We start from the raw sequence: 17,242 nt of genomic DNA on the forward strand, positions 1-17,242 counted from the left end.
TCGAAGCTTGGCTTCGAGTGCTCTAGAATTTGGCAGAGAGGGTTTGGTTTGGTGTTTGGTTGAGGGTTGCAGAGAGATGGTGTTGGATGGTGGGAAGTGAGTGAAGATGGAGGTGCATGCATGCATGGGGCTTGCATGCATGCATGCAGGTCTGCATAGTGGCTGAGAGGTGAGGTGGTTTGGGTTGAGGGTGGATGCCGAGAAGAGAGATGGTTGAGTGGGTGTTGTGCATGGAGTTAGAGGCTCAGAAGGATGGTGGGAAGGGATGAGTGGAGGAGGTGGTTTAGGAAGGTTGGCATGCATGGTGGGATGGTTTGTTTGATGCGGTATAGGAGTGGATTGGTGTTGGAGTTGGCTAGTGAGAGAGAGAGAAGTGAAGGTGGCCGAGAGGAGGTTGTTTGCATGGGTTGGGTTGGCTTGTGGGTGAGGTAACCGAGATGGTTGATAGGGTTAAGGGTGATTTGAGGTTGATGCATGCATGGGTGCAAGGTTCTGTGTGTGCAAGGTGGTGAGGTGGTGCAAGCACTCGCAAGGGGAGTGAGAGAGAGAAGTTGGGGTTGGTTTGGTTTGTGGAGGCATGCATGGGCATGCATGGTTGAGGAACTGGGTTGTTGTTGTGTTGCCGAGAGAGAGAGAAGGTTGGAGGGTTGGTTTGGTGTTTCATGCGTGGGAGGGTTGAAGTGGGTATGAGTGTGGCTCGGGTTTGTGAGGTTAATGCCGAGAGATGATGATTTGCATGGAGTGTGGGTTGGTTGGGTGAGAGAGAGATGGTTGATGGAGCTTGAAGTTGCCGAGAGAGAGAGGTTTGGAGGTAGTTGAAGGTGCATGCAGGGTGTGGGGTTGCATGCTGGGATGAGAGGGAAGTGGTCGAGCACTCTAAGCATGGAAGTAGAGTGCTCGAAGATGGGACAGTAGCCTCAGCTGCTTTGGGTTAAGACTTCAAGCAAGGTCGAGTACTCCAAATTGGAGCTTAGATTGCTCGGAATGAAGCCAGAGAGTTCGAGGAAAAATGCAAGGAAGCTCAAGCACTCCAAATTGGAGTTTGAGTGCTCGAAAGTGGGTCAGTAGGCTCAGAATGTTGTGGTTTAAAAGAGGTTGTGCTTGAGCTTGATCTTGAAACCCTAGAACCATCGATGAGCTTGCAGGGATGGAAGATGAGTGCATGGAACCATCCATCCATGGATTGAAGCTTGCAAGGATGGATGGTTATTGCATGGATTGAAGGCATGCATGTATGAACTCATCAAAGAATGCATGAACTCATGGACCTTGATGGAAATTGAATGCATGCATGCATGCATGAAAACGTTGGAGGTTAAAAGTTTGCGGCCATGATGCTTCCATTAACCATGCATTGCAACAAAATTTTAAACTGTGCGCCATCATTTCATTCGAATGTAAGGATGGAAAATTGAAATTTGCCATGGAAAATGAAAATTTTTCATGGAAATTTTTTTCTTTAATGATGCATGCATGAATGTAAATTGCATAGAAAAATTTCCAACTTTTACAACATCACACAGAGCATGGATGAATGAAATTTCTGGAGAAAAATTTTAAACTTTGCAAATTCATTCCAATCCAATGCATAGGAAATTTTGAGAAAATTTTCAAGCTTTGGAACATTTCTTCAATGCATGGATGAGATTAAGAACATTTCAACAATGCATTGAAGATGAGAGGCTATGCATGTGAGTGCCATGTCGAAAGATCCTATGAAATTGATCGAAAGCGATGGAAATTTCCGGGAATGAAAATTAGAGTTGAGAAGGTCTAAGAAGCCAGTCTAAAAATGTGGAACACAACTTAAGACCATTTCAGAAAAATCAAATTTTTGGCTTTTCGAAACCATTTCCCAGAAAATTTCAAGGCACGAGCAATTTGAGAAGGTAGGGAAGCTTGGAACATTGAAAGAATTTCTTCCCTTGCTTTGCTAAATTTAATGTCGATAGCTAGACGAAGTTAGAGTTGGAACTAATCCTCATAAATTGGGTCCGTCAAGAGGACTTCCTCAACTTTTCGGGTTGGGATTGTGCCATCAATGCAAGGCTTAAGCCGTTGGCCATCAACCTTGAAGTGTGATCCTTTTGCAGGATCATGAAGTTTGATTGCTCCATGAGGAAAGACAGTAGTGACAATGTATAGACCATCCCATCTTAACCGGAGTTTATCGGGAAAGAGTTTCAAGCGGGAATTGAAAAGCCAAACCTTTTGTCCGGGGCAAAAGACTTCTTGACGATGTGTTTGTCATGAAAAGCTTCAGTCTTTGCCTTGTAGATTTTTGCGCTTTCATACGCGTCATTACGCAATTCCTCAAGTTCATTTAATTGCAATGCACGATTAGAGCCGGCTTGTTTGAGATCAAAATTGAACCTTTTTATGGCCCAATAAGCACGGTGCTCTAATTCTACCGGGAGATGACATGCTTTGCCAAAGACAAGTAGATATGGTGACATGCCAATGGATGTCTTATAAGCTGTCCGGTAAGCCCAAAGCGCATCGTTTAGCCTTAATGACCAATCTTTGCGGTCCGGTCTAACCGTTTTTTCCAAAATGTGCTTAATCTCCCAGTTAGAAATCTCTACTTGACCACTCGTTTGAGGGTGGTAAGGTGTAGCAACCTTATGAATGACGGAATACTTAGCAAGGACGGATTTTAGATAACGATTTCGGAAATGAGATCCGCCATCACTAATGATTGCTCGGGGCGTACCAAAACGACTAAAGATGTGAGACTATATGAAATGGATCACGACTTTATGATCATCAGTTTTGGTAGCCTCGGCTTCAACCCATTTAGACACATAATTAACCGCTACAAGGATGTACTCATAGCCATAAGAAGATGGAAATGGTCCCATGAAGTCAATCCCCCACACATTAAAAATTTCAACAATTAAAATGTAGGTGAGGGGCATCATGTCTCTTCGGGACATGGATCCAAGTTTTTGACATCGTTCACACGATTTACAAAAATTGTATGCATCCCGAAACAAGGTAGGCCAAAAGAATCCGCTTTGAAGAACTTTGTTAGCGATCTTTTTGGCACTGAAATGGCCTCCACAAGCAAGAGTACGGCAAAAATTTAGAATGCTTATGGCCTCGGTTTCAGGAATGCATCGCCGGATGATTTGGTCCGAGCAATACTTGAATAGTTCCGGATCTTCCCAAAAGAAATGCTTGACTTGGGAGAAAAACCGGTCCCTCTCTTGTTTGGACCAATGAGTTGGAATTTTGCCAACCGTAAAATAATTGACAATATCCGCAAACCATGGAAGAGTAGAATGTGAAACTTGAAGAAGTTGCTCATCCGGAAAGGAATCACGGATGGCTGCGAATTCTGAAGATTTCTCAATAAGTAAGCGAGAGAGATGATCGGCGACAACATTGTCGGTCCCTTTTTTGTCCCGGATTTCAATGTCAAACTCTTAAAGTAAGAGGATCCATCGAATTAAACGGGGTTTTGTCTCTTTTTTCGCTAACAAATGCCTAAGAGCGGCATGATCCGAAAAGACGATGACCTTGGAGCCAAGAAGATAAGAGCGAAATTTATCCAAGGCGTACACCACAGCTAGCAATTCTTTTTCAGTGGTGGTGTAGTTCAATTGGGCATCGCAGAGAGTTTTGCTAGCATAATAAATAACATGCGGAAGTTTATCCACACGTTGGCCCAAAACCGTCCCTAATGCATAGTCGGATGCATTACATATGATCTCAAAGGAAAGAGACCAATTAGGGGGTTTCATGATTGGGGCCGATGAGAGGAGAGTACGAAGTTTGATGAAAGCTTCCATGCAAGCGTCATCAAAATTGAACGGAACATCCTTGGCTAAGAGATTACACAAGGGCCGTGAGATTTTGCTAAAATCTTTAATGAAGCGACGATAGAATCCGGCATGGCCAAGAAAAGAACGAATTTGACGGATGGAATTCGGAGGAGGAAGATTAAAGATCAACTCAACTTTTGCCTTGTCTACCTCGATTCCCCGTTTAGAAATGACATGTCCTAAAATAATGCCTTCTTGGACCATGAAGTGGCTTTTCTCCCAACTTAGAATAAGATTCGTCTCTTTGCATCTTTAGAGCACAAGAGATAAATTTTTGAGACACGAGTCAAAGGAGGAGCCAAATACGGAAAAATCATCCATGAAAACTTTCAAGAACTTTTCAACCATATCGGAGAATATGGACTTCATGCACCTTTGGAACATTGCCGGCGCATTGCATAGACCAAAAGGCATGCGTCGATAGGCAAAAGTACCAAAGGGACATGTGAATGTTGTTTTCTCTTGATCTTGGGGGGCGATTGCCACTTGGTTATAGCCGGAATAACCATCAAGAAAACAATAGAAGCTTTGGCCGGCTAACCTTTCTAGGATTTGATCTATGAATGGAAGTGGAAAATGATCCTTCATAGTTGACGAATTGAGTTTCCGGTAATCAATGCACACACGCCACCCGGTGGTAGTCCGTTGTGGCACGAGCTCACCCGTTGAATTTTCAACAACGGTGAGACCGGATTTCTTGGGCACAACTTGTGTGGGGCTCACCCACTTGCTATCAGAGATAGGGTAGATGATTCCCGCATCTAGCAATTTGATCACCTCTTTCATGACCACTTCCTTCATATTTGGATTTAACCGGCGCTGGACCTCTCTAGTAGGCTTTGCGTCATCCTCCATATGAATGCGGTGCATACAAATGGACGGGTCAATTCCTTTCAAATCTGCCACTGTCCAACCAATAGCTTCTTTATGCTCTTGGAGCACCGCTAAAAGGTTGGTCTCTTGGTCTTTTGAAGGTCCGAGGCAACGATGATCGGAAGGGTTTGCTTTGGACCAAGGAACACATACTTGAGATGGGCCGGGAATGGCTTCAGCTCAAGTTATGGCGGAGATAACAATGATGGGACCGGAGGAGTGGTAGAAAGTTGGGGAAGTGGTTCTTTTGGAATTTTCCAAGGAGGTACATCCATGATAGCATTAATATCAAGCAAGGAATTGACTTCTTGAATGGCTTGATCAACATCAAAGTTTGAGAATTCAAAATGGGACATGCAAGTTTCAAGAGGATCTTTGCTTAGAATGAAGGGGAGAGATTCTTCGACCACTTCATCAATGACATCCACAAGAAAACAATCATCCTAATTGGAGGGATGTTGAGTTGCATGAAAGATGTGGAGTTTGACTTGCATGTTTCCAAAAGCAATGTCCAACACCCCGGTTCGGCAATTAATTGATGCATTAGTCGTGGCTAAAAATGGCCTACCAAGGATCACGGGAATGTGCTTTTTTGGGTCATGGACTGGTTTCGTATCAAGAACCACAAAGTCTACTGGGAAGTAGAATTTGTCCACTTTGATGATAACATCCTCAAGAATGCCTCGTGGATGCTTGACCGATCTATCGGCAAGTTACAAAACCACGGAAGTCGGCTTAAGATCTCCCAAACCAAGTTGTAGGTAGACTGAATATGGAATTAAATTCACACTAGCTCCTAAGTCAAAGAGGGCCCTCTCGATTTTGCTGTCACCAATGACGTAAGAGATTGTGGGGGCACCCGGATCCTTATACTTCGGAGGAGTGCTGTGCTGAATGATAGCACTAACATTTTCAGTCAACCTCACTTTTTTTGGCAAATGATTTTTAGAAGTGCGCTTTTGAGTGCACAAATCTTTGAGAAATTTTGCATAGGGAGGGATTTGCTTGATAGCATCCAAGAGGGGCAAGTTAATCTTCACTTGCTTAAAAACTTCCCACATGTCTTGAATTTTACAATTCTTGTTCCCAAAATGTGTCGACTCTTGAAGTTGAGGAAATGGAGCTTTTGGCTCATAAGTAGTTTCCACATTTGGGGTGACATGTGTGGGATTTCCGTGAATGGTATTTGGACAAGAATTTGGATTAGAAGAGCTTGAATTTGGATTTGAAGAGCTTGGATTTGGATTTTTGAAAGGAGGGTGTTTCTCACTTGTGTCTCCATCAACCTTGTTGTCAACCACTCTACCACTCCGAAGGGTGGTGATAGCTTGAACTTGTTCATTGATAAGCGCCGAATATTGTATATTCAAGCGCCCTAAATTGCATTAGTTAAGTCCATCGTTTGATTATTTAAGTAGATTATCTTCATTTGTGCGTATGTATATATTTTCAGGTCCATTTGCCAAAAAAGGAGCAAAATCAAGGCTTTGTGGAATCTTGAGCAACAAAAGGTGCCAATGCTGAATTCTGGCAGCAGTAGAACCTGGACTTTGCTTGCCATTTTGACCTTCCAAACTCGAGAACTGGACTTCCCTCATAACATGAAAGATTTAGAGCTCTGAATCATCTTTCCAAATCTTCAAACGGTTTGTCATTCGGAGCTCGGAGCAGAGAGTTATGGCCTTGTTACCAGAGGTGCGCAGAACTGCCTGGCAGCAATGAAATTCTGCCTTGATCTTCATTTTCGACCAACCATCCTTGAGAATTGGATCTCCACCAAAACATGAAATATTTAGAGCTCTGAATTAGCTTTCTAAATCTTCAAACGGTTCATCATTCGGAGTTCGGAGCGCAAAGTTATGACTGTTTAACCAAAGTAGGTCTGGGCGGAGCAAGGCAAGATTGGAGCATTCTGCTCCAATTTCGAGTGCTCGAGCCCTTATTTCGAGTGCTCGAACTTAGGGCAGAATTGCATCCGGAAATGGCCCATTTTCAGCCACTTGCATCTTGGGTTCCTCAATTCTAATTTCCCTCTTTAATGGTTGGTTGGAGATGTTGGTTGGTGGGGGTTTCTAGAGCCTTATCTCTAGAAGATAAGAGAGGGAAGCCACACAATAGGAGAGAGCTTCATTTTACAAGATTAGAGGAGAGAGAAGAGAGCAAGAAAGGTGTGTTCTTGGAGCTAGAAGAGGGGAGCTCGAAAATGGAGGTCAAGGCTTTGCTTCCTCCTTCCTCTAGTGCATCAATGGGTAACTAACTCCCTTCTAGGGAGGTGATGAAACTCCTTCTTGTAAGCATGTCTTGTTTTTGATTTACATTTGGGGATGTAATGTATATATATGACCTTTCCATGAACTAGAGCTTTATTTGATGTGAAGAGCTTCAATGTCTATTAATGATCATTTTGAGTTTAAGATCTTGTCTTAAGATTGTCTCCTCTTATGATTATTTTGCTTCCATTTTCATAGTGACAATGAAGATGAGTTTATGGAAATGTTTTTATTGGCATGATGCTTGGGAAATTTGATAGTCTATAGCTTAGGGTTCTCTTTTGATAGATTATTCTTGATTCCTAATGTCATGTGCTTCTACTATGTGATTAAGGGCTTGATAACTCTATGCTTAGTGAGTATGTCTAAGGTTGCAACCTAGTTTAGGTAACCAAAACATGCAATACTTTGATAAGTTATTCTTTCCTATTGATTTCATAAAAAATCTTGAAGGTAATGTAGCAATTTTATGTTGTTGCATTTCATGGTTTTATGTATATATTATTCCCCAAGTAACTCATGTATTAACATGCTTATGGATAGGTAGTGGATTCACTTCCCTAGCCCTCTCTACCTAGATCTCCTTCCTTTACATTTACTAGCATTCTTGTTTTATGCACACTTCAATTACTAGCTTAGTGACAAACCAATCAACAACTCCTTATTACACCTTATCATTCTTAAATAACTCTAGATACTTAGGTTGCCTTAAGACTAGCGCAGTCCCAGTGGTTCGACTTACCCGACCAATAGCCCTATTTTACAATGATTCGTGCTATTGCGAAGGTTGATGTATAGTTGATCAACCGATCATTCATGAGTCGGCCCACTCGGAGGAGGGGTTTCATCAATCACATGCATTCCTCTAGGATTTTCAAAAGGTTGAGAGGGAAGCTTGCCCTTGTCCTTTTGAAGCAATTGATTCACCGAGTTAGCTATTTGGCCCACTTGATTTTTGAGATTAGCTATGGATTGAGTATGAGAGTGAACTATTTGGAGAGTAGGCTGCAAGGATGTCAAGAGTTGCTTGTTGGCATCCATTATTTGCTTATTTAATGATTCCATCATTTGCTTGTTTGCAGCTACAATCTCGTCAGTTGGACACACAAGAGGTTGATTGGAGACATTTGGATTGTAAGGAGGACGGTAGCTTAAAGAGGCTTGGAAAGGTCTACCTTGATATTGAGAAGAGGGCTGATTTTGCCGCCCTTGGTTTTGGAATTGGGAATTTTGTGGGGCTTGTTACCGCCACGAGAAATTCGGATGATCTCGCCAACCCGGATTGTAGGTGTTGGAATATGGATTGTTCCCGGGCCGCGAGAACATGGCATTAGCTTGCTCTTGGTTGGGATTGGGAAATTGCTCCGGTGTGGGGCAATCTTCCGAGAGATGGAATGGACTAGTACATGAAGCACAAACTGAACTTGCCGAATTTTGAGACAATGAAGGAGGAAGATGTGGTGCCATAAATTGGTAGAATTTATGAGCGATGGCATCCACTTGAGATGATTCCTCCCTTATTGATTTTGGTTGACAAGGATTGGTGTTCTTTGCAATGGTTGAGGTCGGAGCCCTACAAGAATTATGTTGAAGTGAATTTTCGCTTAAATTCTCAAGTAGGGTCCAAGCCTCATCCGCATTCTTGGACATAAACATCCCACCACAAGAAGAATCAACCATGAATCCATGGGTTTCGGTCAAGCCGGCATAGAAAGCTTGCACTAATTGCCATTTTGGGATCAAATGATGAGGACATTTCTGAAGAAGATCTTGTAGCCTTTCCCAAGTCTCATGGAGTTGTTCTCCATTGACTTGAGAAAAGCTTAGAATGGAACGCCTCATTTGGTTGGTTTTACTCACCGGATAATACTTCTTAAGGAATTTTTGTTGCAATTGAGCCCAAGAAGTAATGGAATTGGGAGCAAGGGAGTTCAACCAATATTTTGCCCTATCCTTTAGGGAGAATGGGAAAAGATGGAGATGGAGTGCATTTTCCGGAAAACCTCTCAACCGGATGGTCAAACAGATTTCAAGGAACTCATCAAGATGCTTATATGGATCTTCATTATCAAAGCCATGAAATGATGGAAGCATTTGGATGGTGCTTGATTTGATCTCATATTGAGCTGCATCGATGTTTGGCATTACTATGCAAGAAGGAGAAGCATAGGTGGTAGGGATGAAATGATCTCTAAGAGTCATTGGTTCTACATTAGGAATTTCAACCCTTTCATTCCCCGGATTTCCTACGTTATCCCCCATTGTATTGAATTCAGTTTCAAGATCCCTTGTAAGAGTGGGTTCCCTAAGGTTCCGTCTAAGAGTTCTTTCAAGTGAATTTATATCAATAGGCGAGTCAAGTGTGGGTAGAGAGAGTGACCTACGGCCAAACATCAACAACAAAGCATATATTCAACAACACAATTCATCATCAATACTCTACATGCGATGTTCCCTTTCTCCTCAATTATCAAGACAAAAATAAATGGCCACGATAAGGACCGATGCTTGTACACAAAATTAAAACAAAATAATAGCCTCGACAAGGGCTTCACAAGCTAAATAACACTAAGTTAAACACATGCAAGATATTCACAATTTGAAAGACTAGAACCTTGAAAAACTTACCGGAAGTCCTCTAGACTTACAATTTTCTCAATTTTCCCTCAGCAAGCCTTGAGTTTCTAGAATCTCACTTACACCACAAAGATGGTTAAACCACAAAAGAAATATTCACAAAACAAGTATTCACAATCAAACTAAATTTAACCCTAGAACTATGGTCGCTAAACCGTATGCAAGTCCCCGGCAACGGCGCCAAAAATTTGATCGGTTGATCAACTATACATCAACCTTCGTAATAGCACGAGTCATTGTAAAATAGGGCTATTGGTCGGGTAAGTCAAACCACTGGGACTGCGCTAGTCTAAAGCAACCTAAATGTCTAGAATCATTTTTAGGATGATGAGGTGTAATAAAGAGTTGTTGATTGTTTGTCACTTATACTATGAATTGAAATATGCATTAATGAAAAACTTGCAAGAATTTAAGAGATGAAAGACGAGTAAAGAAGACTAAGGAAGTGAATCCACCTCCATCCCTATACACATGCTAGATTAGACCTAAATTAGGGGAAAAACAACATATGATGGTCAAGAACTACATAGCAACACATAGTTGCCATGTAAGTAATCAAGAGGTACATTAGGTCTCAAACAAGTATAATCCATCAAAAGGGTAAACATGTTTAGACTACCTAACTAAGGTGTAGCTTATACACGTTTACTTAAATGAAAGACTATCAAATTCTTGACAAAATGATGAAGCACATGGAGCTAGAAATTAAGCATACACCATTAAAGTATTTCCTAAGCAATGGTCTATCAAAGTAACCTATCAACATGCCATCAAATCATTTCATAACCTTGTTTCCATTCTCACCATGTAAACTCAAGCAAAAAGATTAATACAAGACATCACCTAACATAAGATAATGAGCTTGAAGAAATCATCCACACATATATAAACATTCATTACACCAAATGAAGTGCTCTTAGCTATGAAAAAGACCATAAATATACATTGTAATCCCCCAATATAGACTACCCTAGGACATGCTTACAAGGGAGGGACTTCATCACCTCCCTAGAGAAAGAGTTAGTTACCCATTGCTAAGCTAGAAGAAGGAAGAAGTTCCATCTTCATGGCCATTTTTGTGCAACCTTCTTGGAGCTTGAAGAACACACCTTTTTTGCTCTCTTCTCTCTCCTCTAATCTTGTAGAATATATGATAATGTTTTGTGTGGTCCTTCCTCTCTCTTATCAAGCTCAAGTCAAGGCTCTCTCTCCTCCAAGGAACACCTCCAACCACTTCATAAAGAAGGAAGATGGCATTGAGGAAACCAATGTGCAAGTAGCTGAAATTGAGCCATTTTCGAGTGCAATCTACCTGATTTTTGAGCACTCGAAGAGTGGTCTCGAGCACTCTAAATTAGTGTAATGTGCAACATGCTCTTCTTGCTTAGCACTGACCTACTTTGGTAAAACTGCTATAACTTTGTGCTCCGAACTCCGAATGATGATCTGTTTGAAGAGTTAGAGAGCTGATTCAGTGCTTTAAAAACTTCATGTTTTGATGAAGACCCAATTCTCAAGTCTGGTTGGTCGAAAATGGGGAGAAAGATAGTACTTCAGTGTTGCCAGGCAGTTCTGCGTACCTCTGTTAAGAAGATCATAACTCTCTGCTCCGAACTCCGAATGACAAACCGCTTGAAGATTTGGAAAGCTGATTCAGAGATATAAATCTTTCATGTTATGATGGAAGTTCATTTCTTGAGTTTCTAGGTCAAAATGGTGAACAAAGTTCGGGCTTCACTGCTGCCAGAAATTCAGCTTTTGAGCACATTGTTGATCAAAAATCCACAAGGGCTTATTTTTGCTCCCTTTTTACAATTAAACCTGAAAATGCCTAAAAACACACAAATGAAGATAATCTACAGAATTAAACAAACAACGGACTTAACTAATGCAATTTAGGGCGCTTGAATATACAGTATTCGGCACTTATCATATATATATATATATATATATATATATATATATATATTTAACGTTAAAAGAAATAAAGCAAGTGGGCCTCACCCATGTTATAAACACATAAAAGGCCATAAGTCCATTATACGAATCCACTATTTCTCTCTCTCTTGCTGCAACCAGTCTGCTCTTAGTAGTTTCAAATTTTTTTTTTTTTTTTGCAACTTCAAACCTTGATCTTGCTTTTTCCTTTGGGAATTTGGTAGAACATTGTGAAGTAAAGTTGTTGAGCTCGTTGAGGCCATCAATTTGATAGGAGCCAATCATCATTTGGTGTACTCTAGGGAGTTCAAAATTCTAAGGTTCTTGGGCTCAAATTGGGGGTTTTTATTAATTTGATGTAGGGGTGTTCTAATCCACAATTTCTTGGCCTTTGGTGATTTTTTCCCTTTAAATTTGATCCTAAGCATGCTAAATTTTAATTACTTAGCTTGTTGTTGTTGTAGTTATATGTAATTACAATGATAATTGTGTTCCATTTATTATTTGAGTTTATATGCATGTCTATTTTCATTACGGTAAATGAGCATGCTTGGTGTTCGATGTGTTGTATGTTCTATGATTATTGATTTATTTATTTATTGTCTTGAAGAAAAAAAATAGGTGCTATGGTTATAAATAAATAAATAAAGGAAATGAATGCTTAGAAATTTTCATTAAATTGTGATGATGATGTAAATGGAAATGTGTGAAAACATATAGTTAAATTGATGATTTGAAGCATGAAGCATTCATGCATCCATTGGGAAAGAGAAAGGGGGAAAAATAATTATTAGAACAAATAAAATTGTTTTGGGAAAAATATTTTCTAAAAGTGTTACGAAAATCGGACGCCTAGGAGGCGCCTAGTGGTTCAGGATGTTAGTGTAGTCTAGAAAATAATGTAGTTGAGTTAACTAGGCCAGATGCGACGCCTTGGAGGTGCCTTGTGGTCATAGATAGTTAACCAACCATCCTTTCATGATGCCTTGGAGGTGCCATGGGTCGGATTACATTAACGGTTTGGTTGTTGAAACGGAATTATTTCAGAAACGGGGAGTGGCATAGGCATGACATTGCACTTCATGGTATATGTGGGAAATTTGTGATTGGATGTTATTTATACTATGCTTGTAGTTGTGATTGAGAATATGTTTTCCCCATGGTATGACCCCGTCCCTTTTTATCCATTCTTTGTATGGGATTCACGGGGATATAAGAAGTGTGTCTTAGACACTTCCTACTGAGCTTATGCTCACCCCATTTTTTTAAACATTTTTTAGGACACGGAAAAGAGGTGGCGGACGACAATCCACCACTGGTTTAGACTAGCTTGGAGATATATTTTATTTTGCTATCTTTTGTTATCTTTTGTATTAGAACTTTAATATATATTTTGTAATTGTAATCTTAAATATTTTGTAAAACTTTAGTTTAGTTGATATAATGTTGTAAGCTATGGACTTTAAAATTTAAGCTACAATTATGGACTGTAACTTGAAGTAATGGATGTGTTCCTTGTTTGGATGAGATGGAGGAACGGGACTTTTGTGTGTATATAACCGTTCTGGAAATATAGTATAATATCTGAATTGTGCATTGGGACAGGATAAGTTAGATTTAAGGCCCAGTGAGGCTATTGCATTTATTTTTGTATTTCAATAGGTTGTTGAGGGACATTTTCTGCGGAGGTCATGCCGAAATTTTTATAGATTTTTATTATTAGTTTGGTATCTTTTCGGGTTGTTACAAATTTGGCATCAGAGCCATGGTTCAAATACCATTAGGACGATGGGTAGAGGCCTACCTAGGATTGCATGGGGAGTTGATTTATTTGCTTACTTGCTTAATTGCTTACGTGATTGTATGCTTATATGCTTATGTGTTAAGGTGCTTAATTATTTGAAAGGCACGCTTAATTATTTAATTACTTAGATGAGTACGTGTTAAGTGCTTAGTATTGTTGCATATTATTAGCATGATCATGTTTCACATTAGTTGGGTATTCTGGGAGCAAGGAATGTGTTTATGTGTTTCCATTTTTGTCAAGTTATTCATGTGAGGATTCTGTTCTCGTGCGTATTTTAGTGTCATCATTATTGATCCATTTCCTTTTTCTTATAGCATCATGCCACTACGAAGGGATCTCGGGGAAAGTTCTAGCTCCAATCTTGTGGAAAGGGATCAGGAGCAAGTTGAGGAAGATATCTTATTGCGTGATTTGGTCCCACTGAGAGAGGGACAAGCGAGGGAGACCGTTGACCCACCTTTTCAGATAAATAGGGAGTAGTTGAGGTTAGCCGTTCTGGCGGCTATTTTTGATGTGCATCGACTGACAGGTGCGTTGTCGTCACAGTTTGTGCCACCACCGGCACCACCACCACCACCACCTCCACAGAAAAATAAGTTAGATGATACTCTTTACCACATTGCTAAGTTTGTGAAGTTGATGCCAACTCTGTTTAAGGGCGATCCAGATCCACTTGTTGCGGATAGTTTCATGGATAGGGTGGAGAAGCATATTAATGCCATAAATTTGGCAATGGACCAGTTGAAGATTACATTGGCTACTTACAATTTTGTGGGCGATGCTGAGATTTGGTGGAAGACCGTTTCTCACACCCATAATCTGGATACTATGATATATGCTACTTTTAAGAAGTTGTACTATGAGAAGTACTTTCCAGTGCCTAAGCGGAGGGAACTAAAGAAGGATTTTGATGGGTTGAAGCAAGGAAGCATGATAGTTACAGAGTATGAGAATAAGTTTACATTGCTTTTGAGGTTTTCACCGGGGATTGCTAATGATGAGGAAGGAAAGATAGAGAAGTTTGTTGATGGTCTTAATCTCACCATCATGCCAATTATAGCTGCCTCAGAACCAACAGAGTATGCAAAAGCAGTGCGAAAGGCCTTAGTAGTTGAGGCTGAAAGCAGGGACAGTAAGGCTATCAGGGAATCCTACAAGCACAACAGGGGTATAAGTGCTTTCCCCGAGGGTCAATCAAGTAAGAAACAGAAGCATGAGCAGTCAGGGTTCAGAGGACAGTAGCCAGTCAGATCCGCCCCCACAGCTTCAGTGTCCATGGGGTCTTCTACACTGAATGTTACTTGTTTTAGATGTGGACAGCTGGGACATTACAAGTCCCAATGCACTCAGACACAGGTAGCTCAGATGATTTGTTTTAAGTATGGGCAGCTGGGGTATCACAAGTCTCAGTGTACTCAGATTCAAGTGGCATCTGGTGGATGTTTCGAGTGTGGCCAACAAGGCCATATGGTGAAAGATTGTCCACAGCAGACCAGTGGTTTGGGCAGAGGTGGAGTTTCACAACAGAGGCAGATGTAATCTGCCATAATTCAGTCAGGGTTTCGACCACCACCACCACCTCAGTTGTCTCAGCCAGTTATGTCAGCCCAGTGTTCTCGACCTGGTAGGGGAGCTTCTTTGAGTGCACCCACTTAGCAGTCTGGCTATCAGGCAGACGGTTCTCAGGGCCAGAGGACCCAGGGTTACGTGTTTGCACTTAGTCCAGCTGAGCCACCATCCAGTCCTTCAGTTGTCAGGGGTATATTTCTTATGTCCCATTCTTAGGCATGTGTATTGTTTGATTTCAGTGCTTCTTATTCATTCATTTCTTCATCATTTGCATGGGCATTGGGTTTGGAGGTCAGTCAGTTAGACAGACTGCTCTATGTTGACACATCTATTGGGGATTCAGTCATTCTTGGTAGAGTTTGTAAGAGTTATTCCATCATAATTGCCGAACGTGTTCTTAAGTTCTATCTCATCCTTCTCGAGATGACGAGATTTGATGTCATTCTTAGGATGGACTGGTTATCATCCTTCAGAGCTGTTATTGATTGTTTCAGGAGCAAAGTTTCAGTGTATACCCCAGATAGGGATTGTTTCTATTTTGTGGGAGATCGGTGCGATCCTCTCACTCATTCATTTTATGGTGTTAGGGGTCGGGATCGGTAAACATTCTTCTTGGCTAGTCTTCTCGCTGATGATGACGTTGAGTTTTATGGGGTTGATTATCCAGCGGTTGTGCGTAATTTTCTGGATGTGTTTCCGGATAACTTGACTGAGTTACCTCCACACCGAGAGGTGAAATTTGCTATTGATTTTATGCCTGGTACCACGCCAATCTCTATGGCACCATATCGTATGGCACCGATTGAATTAGAAGAATTGAAAAAGCAACTTGACGATTTGAGAGTGAAAGGCTTCATACGACCGAGTGTGTCACCGTAGGGTGCATCAGTCTTGTTCGCTAAGAAGAAATATGGTTCTTTGAGATTGTGCATTGATTACCAGAAGTTGAATCATGCCACCATCAAGAACAAGTATCCTTTGCCAAGGATAGATGATTTGTTTGATCAGTTGAGGGGAGTCAGTTGTTTTTTGAAGATTGACTTGAGGTCAGGTTATTATCAGTTGCGGGTTAGAGAGGAGGATATTCCAAAGACCGCCTTCCGTACGCGGTATGGACATTATAAGTTTCTTGTTATGCCCTTTGGCTTGACTAATGCACCAACGGCATTCATGGATCTAATGAACCATGTCTTCTACGATTACTTGGATCAGTTTGTGGTAATTTTTGTAGATGATATTCTTATGTATTCACGGACTCGGGAGGAACATGAGGTCTATTTGAGTATAGTGTTGCAGATTCTGCGGGAGCACCATTTTTACGCCAAATATGAAAAGTGTGAGTTTTGGCTACAAGAGGTGAAATTTTTGGGACATGTTGTCTCAGAAGGTGGGGTTTCAATTGATCCTTCAAAGATAGAGGCAGTTTTGAGTTAGGAGCAACCCAAGAATATCTTTGAGATCTGGAGTATCCTTGGCCTAGCAGGTTATTTTCAGAGATTTGTGAAGGACATTTCCCATTTGGCAGCTCCTATGACCAGATTGACCCGAAAAGGGATCAAGTTTGCATGGAATGAGGCCTATGAGTCATCCTTTCAAGAGTTGAAAACAAGGTTGACTATGGCTCCGGTGTTGGTGATACCTGAGCGTGGCTTGGGTTATGTGATCTATTGTGATGCCTCACGAGATGGTTTGGGTTGTGTACTGATGCAAGATGATAGAGTAGTGGCTTATGGGTCTCCTAGTTGAAGACTCACGAGCTTAACTACCCTACTTATGACTTAGAGTTAGCGGTAGTCATATTTGCTTTGAAGTGTTGGAGACACTATTTGTATGGTGAGAGATTTGAGGTGTTCTCGGATCACAAGAGTCTCAAGTACGTTTTCTCCCAAAAGGACTTAAAGAACAGACAGAGCCAATGGGTTGAGTTTTTGGAAGACTACAACTTTGATTTGCGGTATCATCCGGGTAAGGCAAATGTGGTAGCTGATGCTTTAAGCTGGAAATCTCGTGGGACTTTGGCTAGTTTAGCCATTCAGAAATAGAAGATGCTGGAAGATTTAGCTGAAATGGGATTGTATTGCTTTGATGATGATGATGATGGCAGTGAGTCAGCATTTTTGTTTAGTCTCATGGCTCAACCCACTCTTGTTAGACGGGTGATTGAGTCACAAAGACAGGATTCAGATTTGGATGCCATTTACACTCTGATTTCCAGTGGCGAGTCGGTGAAGGATTGGACCTTATATACAGATGGAGGTCTACGGTTTAGGGGTTTGTTGGTTGTTCCCACAGTTTGTCGTGAGGATGTCTTATGGGAGTTT

At 41.1% G+C, this 17,242-nt stretch overlaps 1 protein-coding gene across 1 annotated transcript; it reads left to right on the forward strand.

Moving 5' to 3' along the window:
• The first annotated feature begins 252 nt into the window (after window positions 1-252).
• On the forward strand, window positions 253-15,524 carry LOC132309454 (uncharacterized). Its single transcript, XM_059807762.1, has 5 exons — window positions 253-428; window positions 13,667-13,799; window positions 13,899-14,578; window positions 14,663-14,887; window positions 15,161-15,524. The coding sequence occupies exons 1-5, from the start codon at window positions 253-255 to the stop codon at window positions 15,522-15,524; spliced, it is 1,578 nt and encodes a 525-aa protein (XP_059663745.1).
• The last annotated feature ends 1,718 nt before the right edge of the window (window positions 15,525-17,242 follow it).

The sequence above is a fragment of the Cornus florida genome, unplaced genomic scaffold (genome assembly GCF_030987335.1).
Source record: "Cornus florida cultivar Cherokee Brave unplaced genomic scaffold, ASM3098733v1 CherokeeBrave_3.0.0_Hap2_Chr05, whole genome shotgun sequence".
Lineage (NCBI taxonomy): Eukaryota > Viridiplantae > Streptophyta > Magnoliopsida > Cornales > Cornaceae > Cornus > Cornus florida.

Bases quoted from the DNA above. Each gene is read 5' to 3' on its own strand.
- LOC132309454 (XM_059807762.1), top strand. From the start codon at position 253: ATGGTGGGAAGGGATGAGTGGAGGAGGTGGTTTAGGAAGGTTGGCATG. The intron at 429-13,666 runs GTAACCGAGATG...TTTTTCTTATAG, and splicing joins TGGGTTGGCTTGTGGGTGAG to CATCATGCCACTACGAAGGG. The intron at 14,579-14,662 runs GTTCAGAGGACA...TACTTGTTTTAG, and splicing joins CAGAAGCATGAGCAGTCAGG to ATGTGGACAGCTGGGACATT.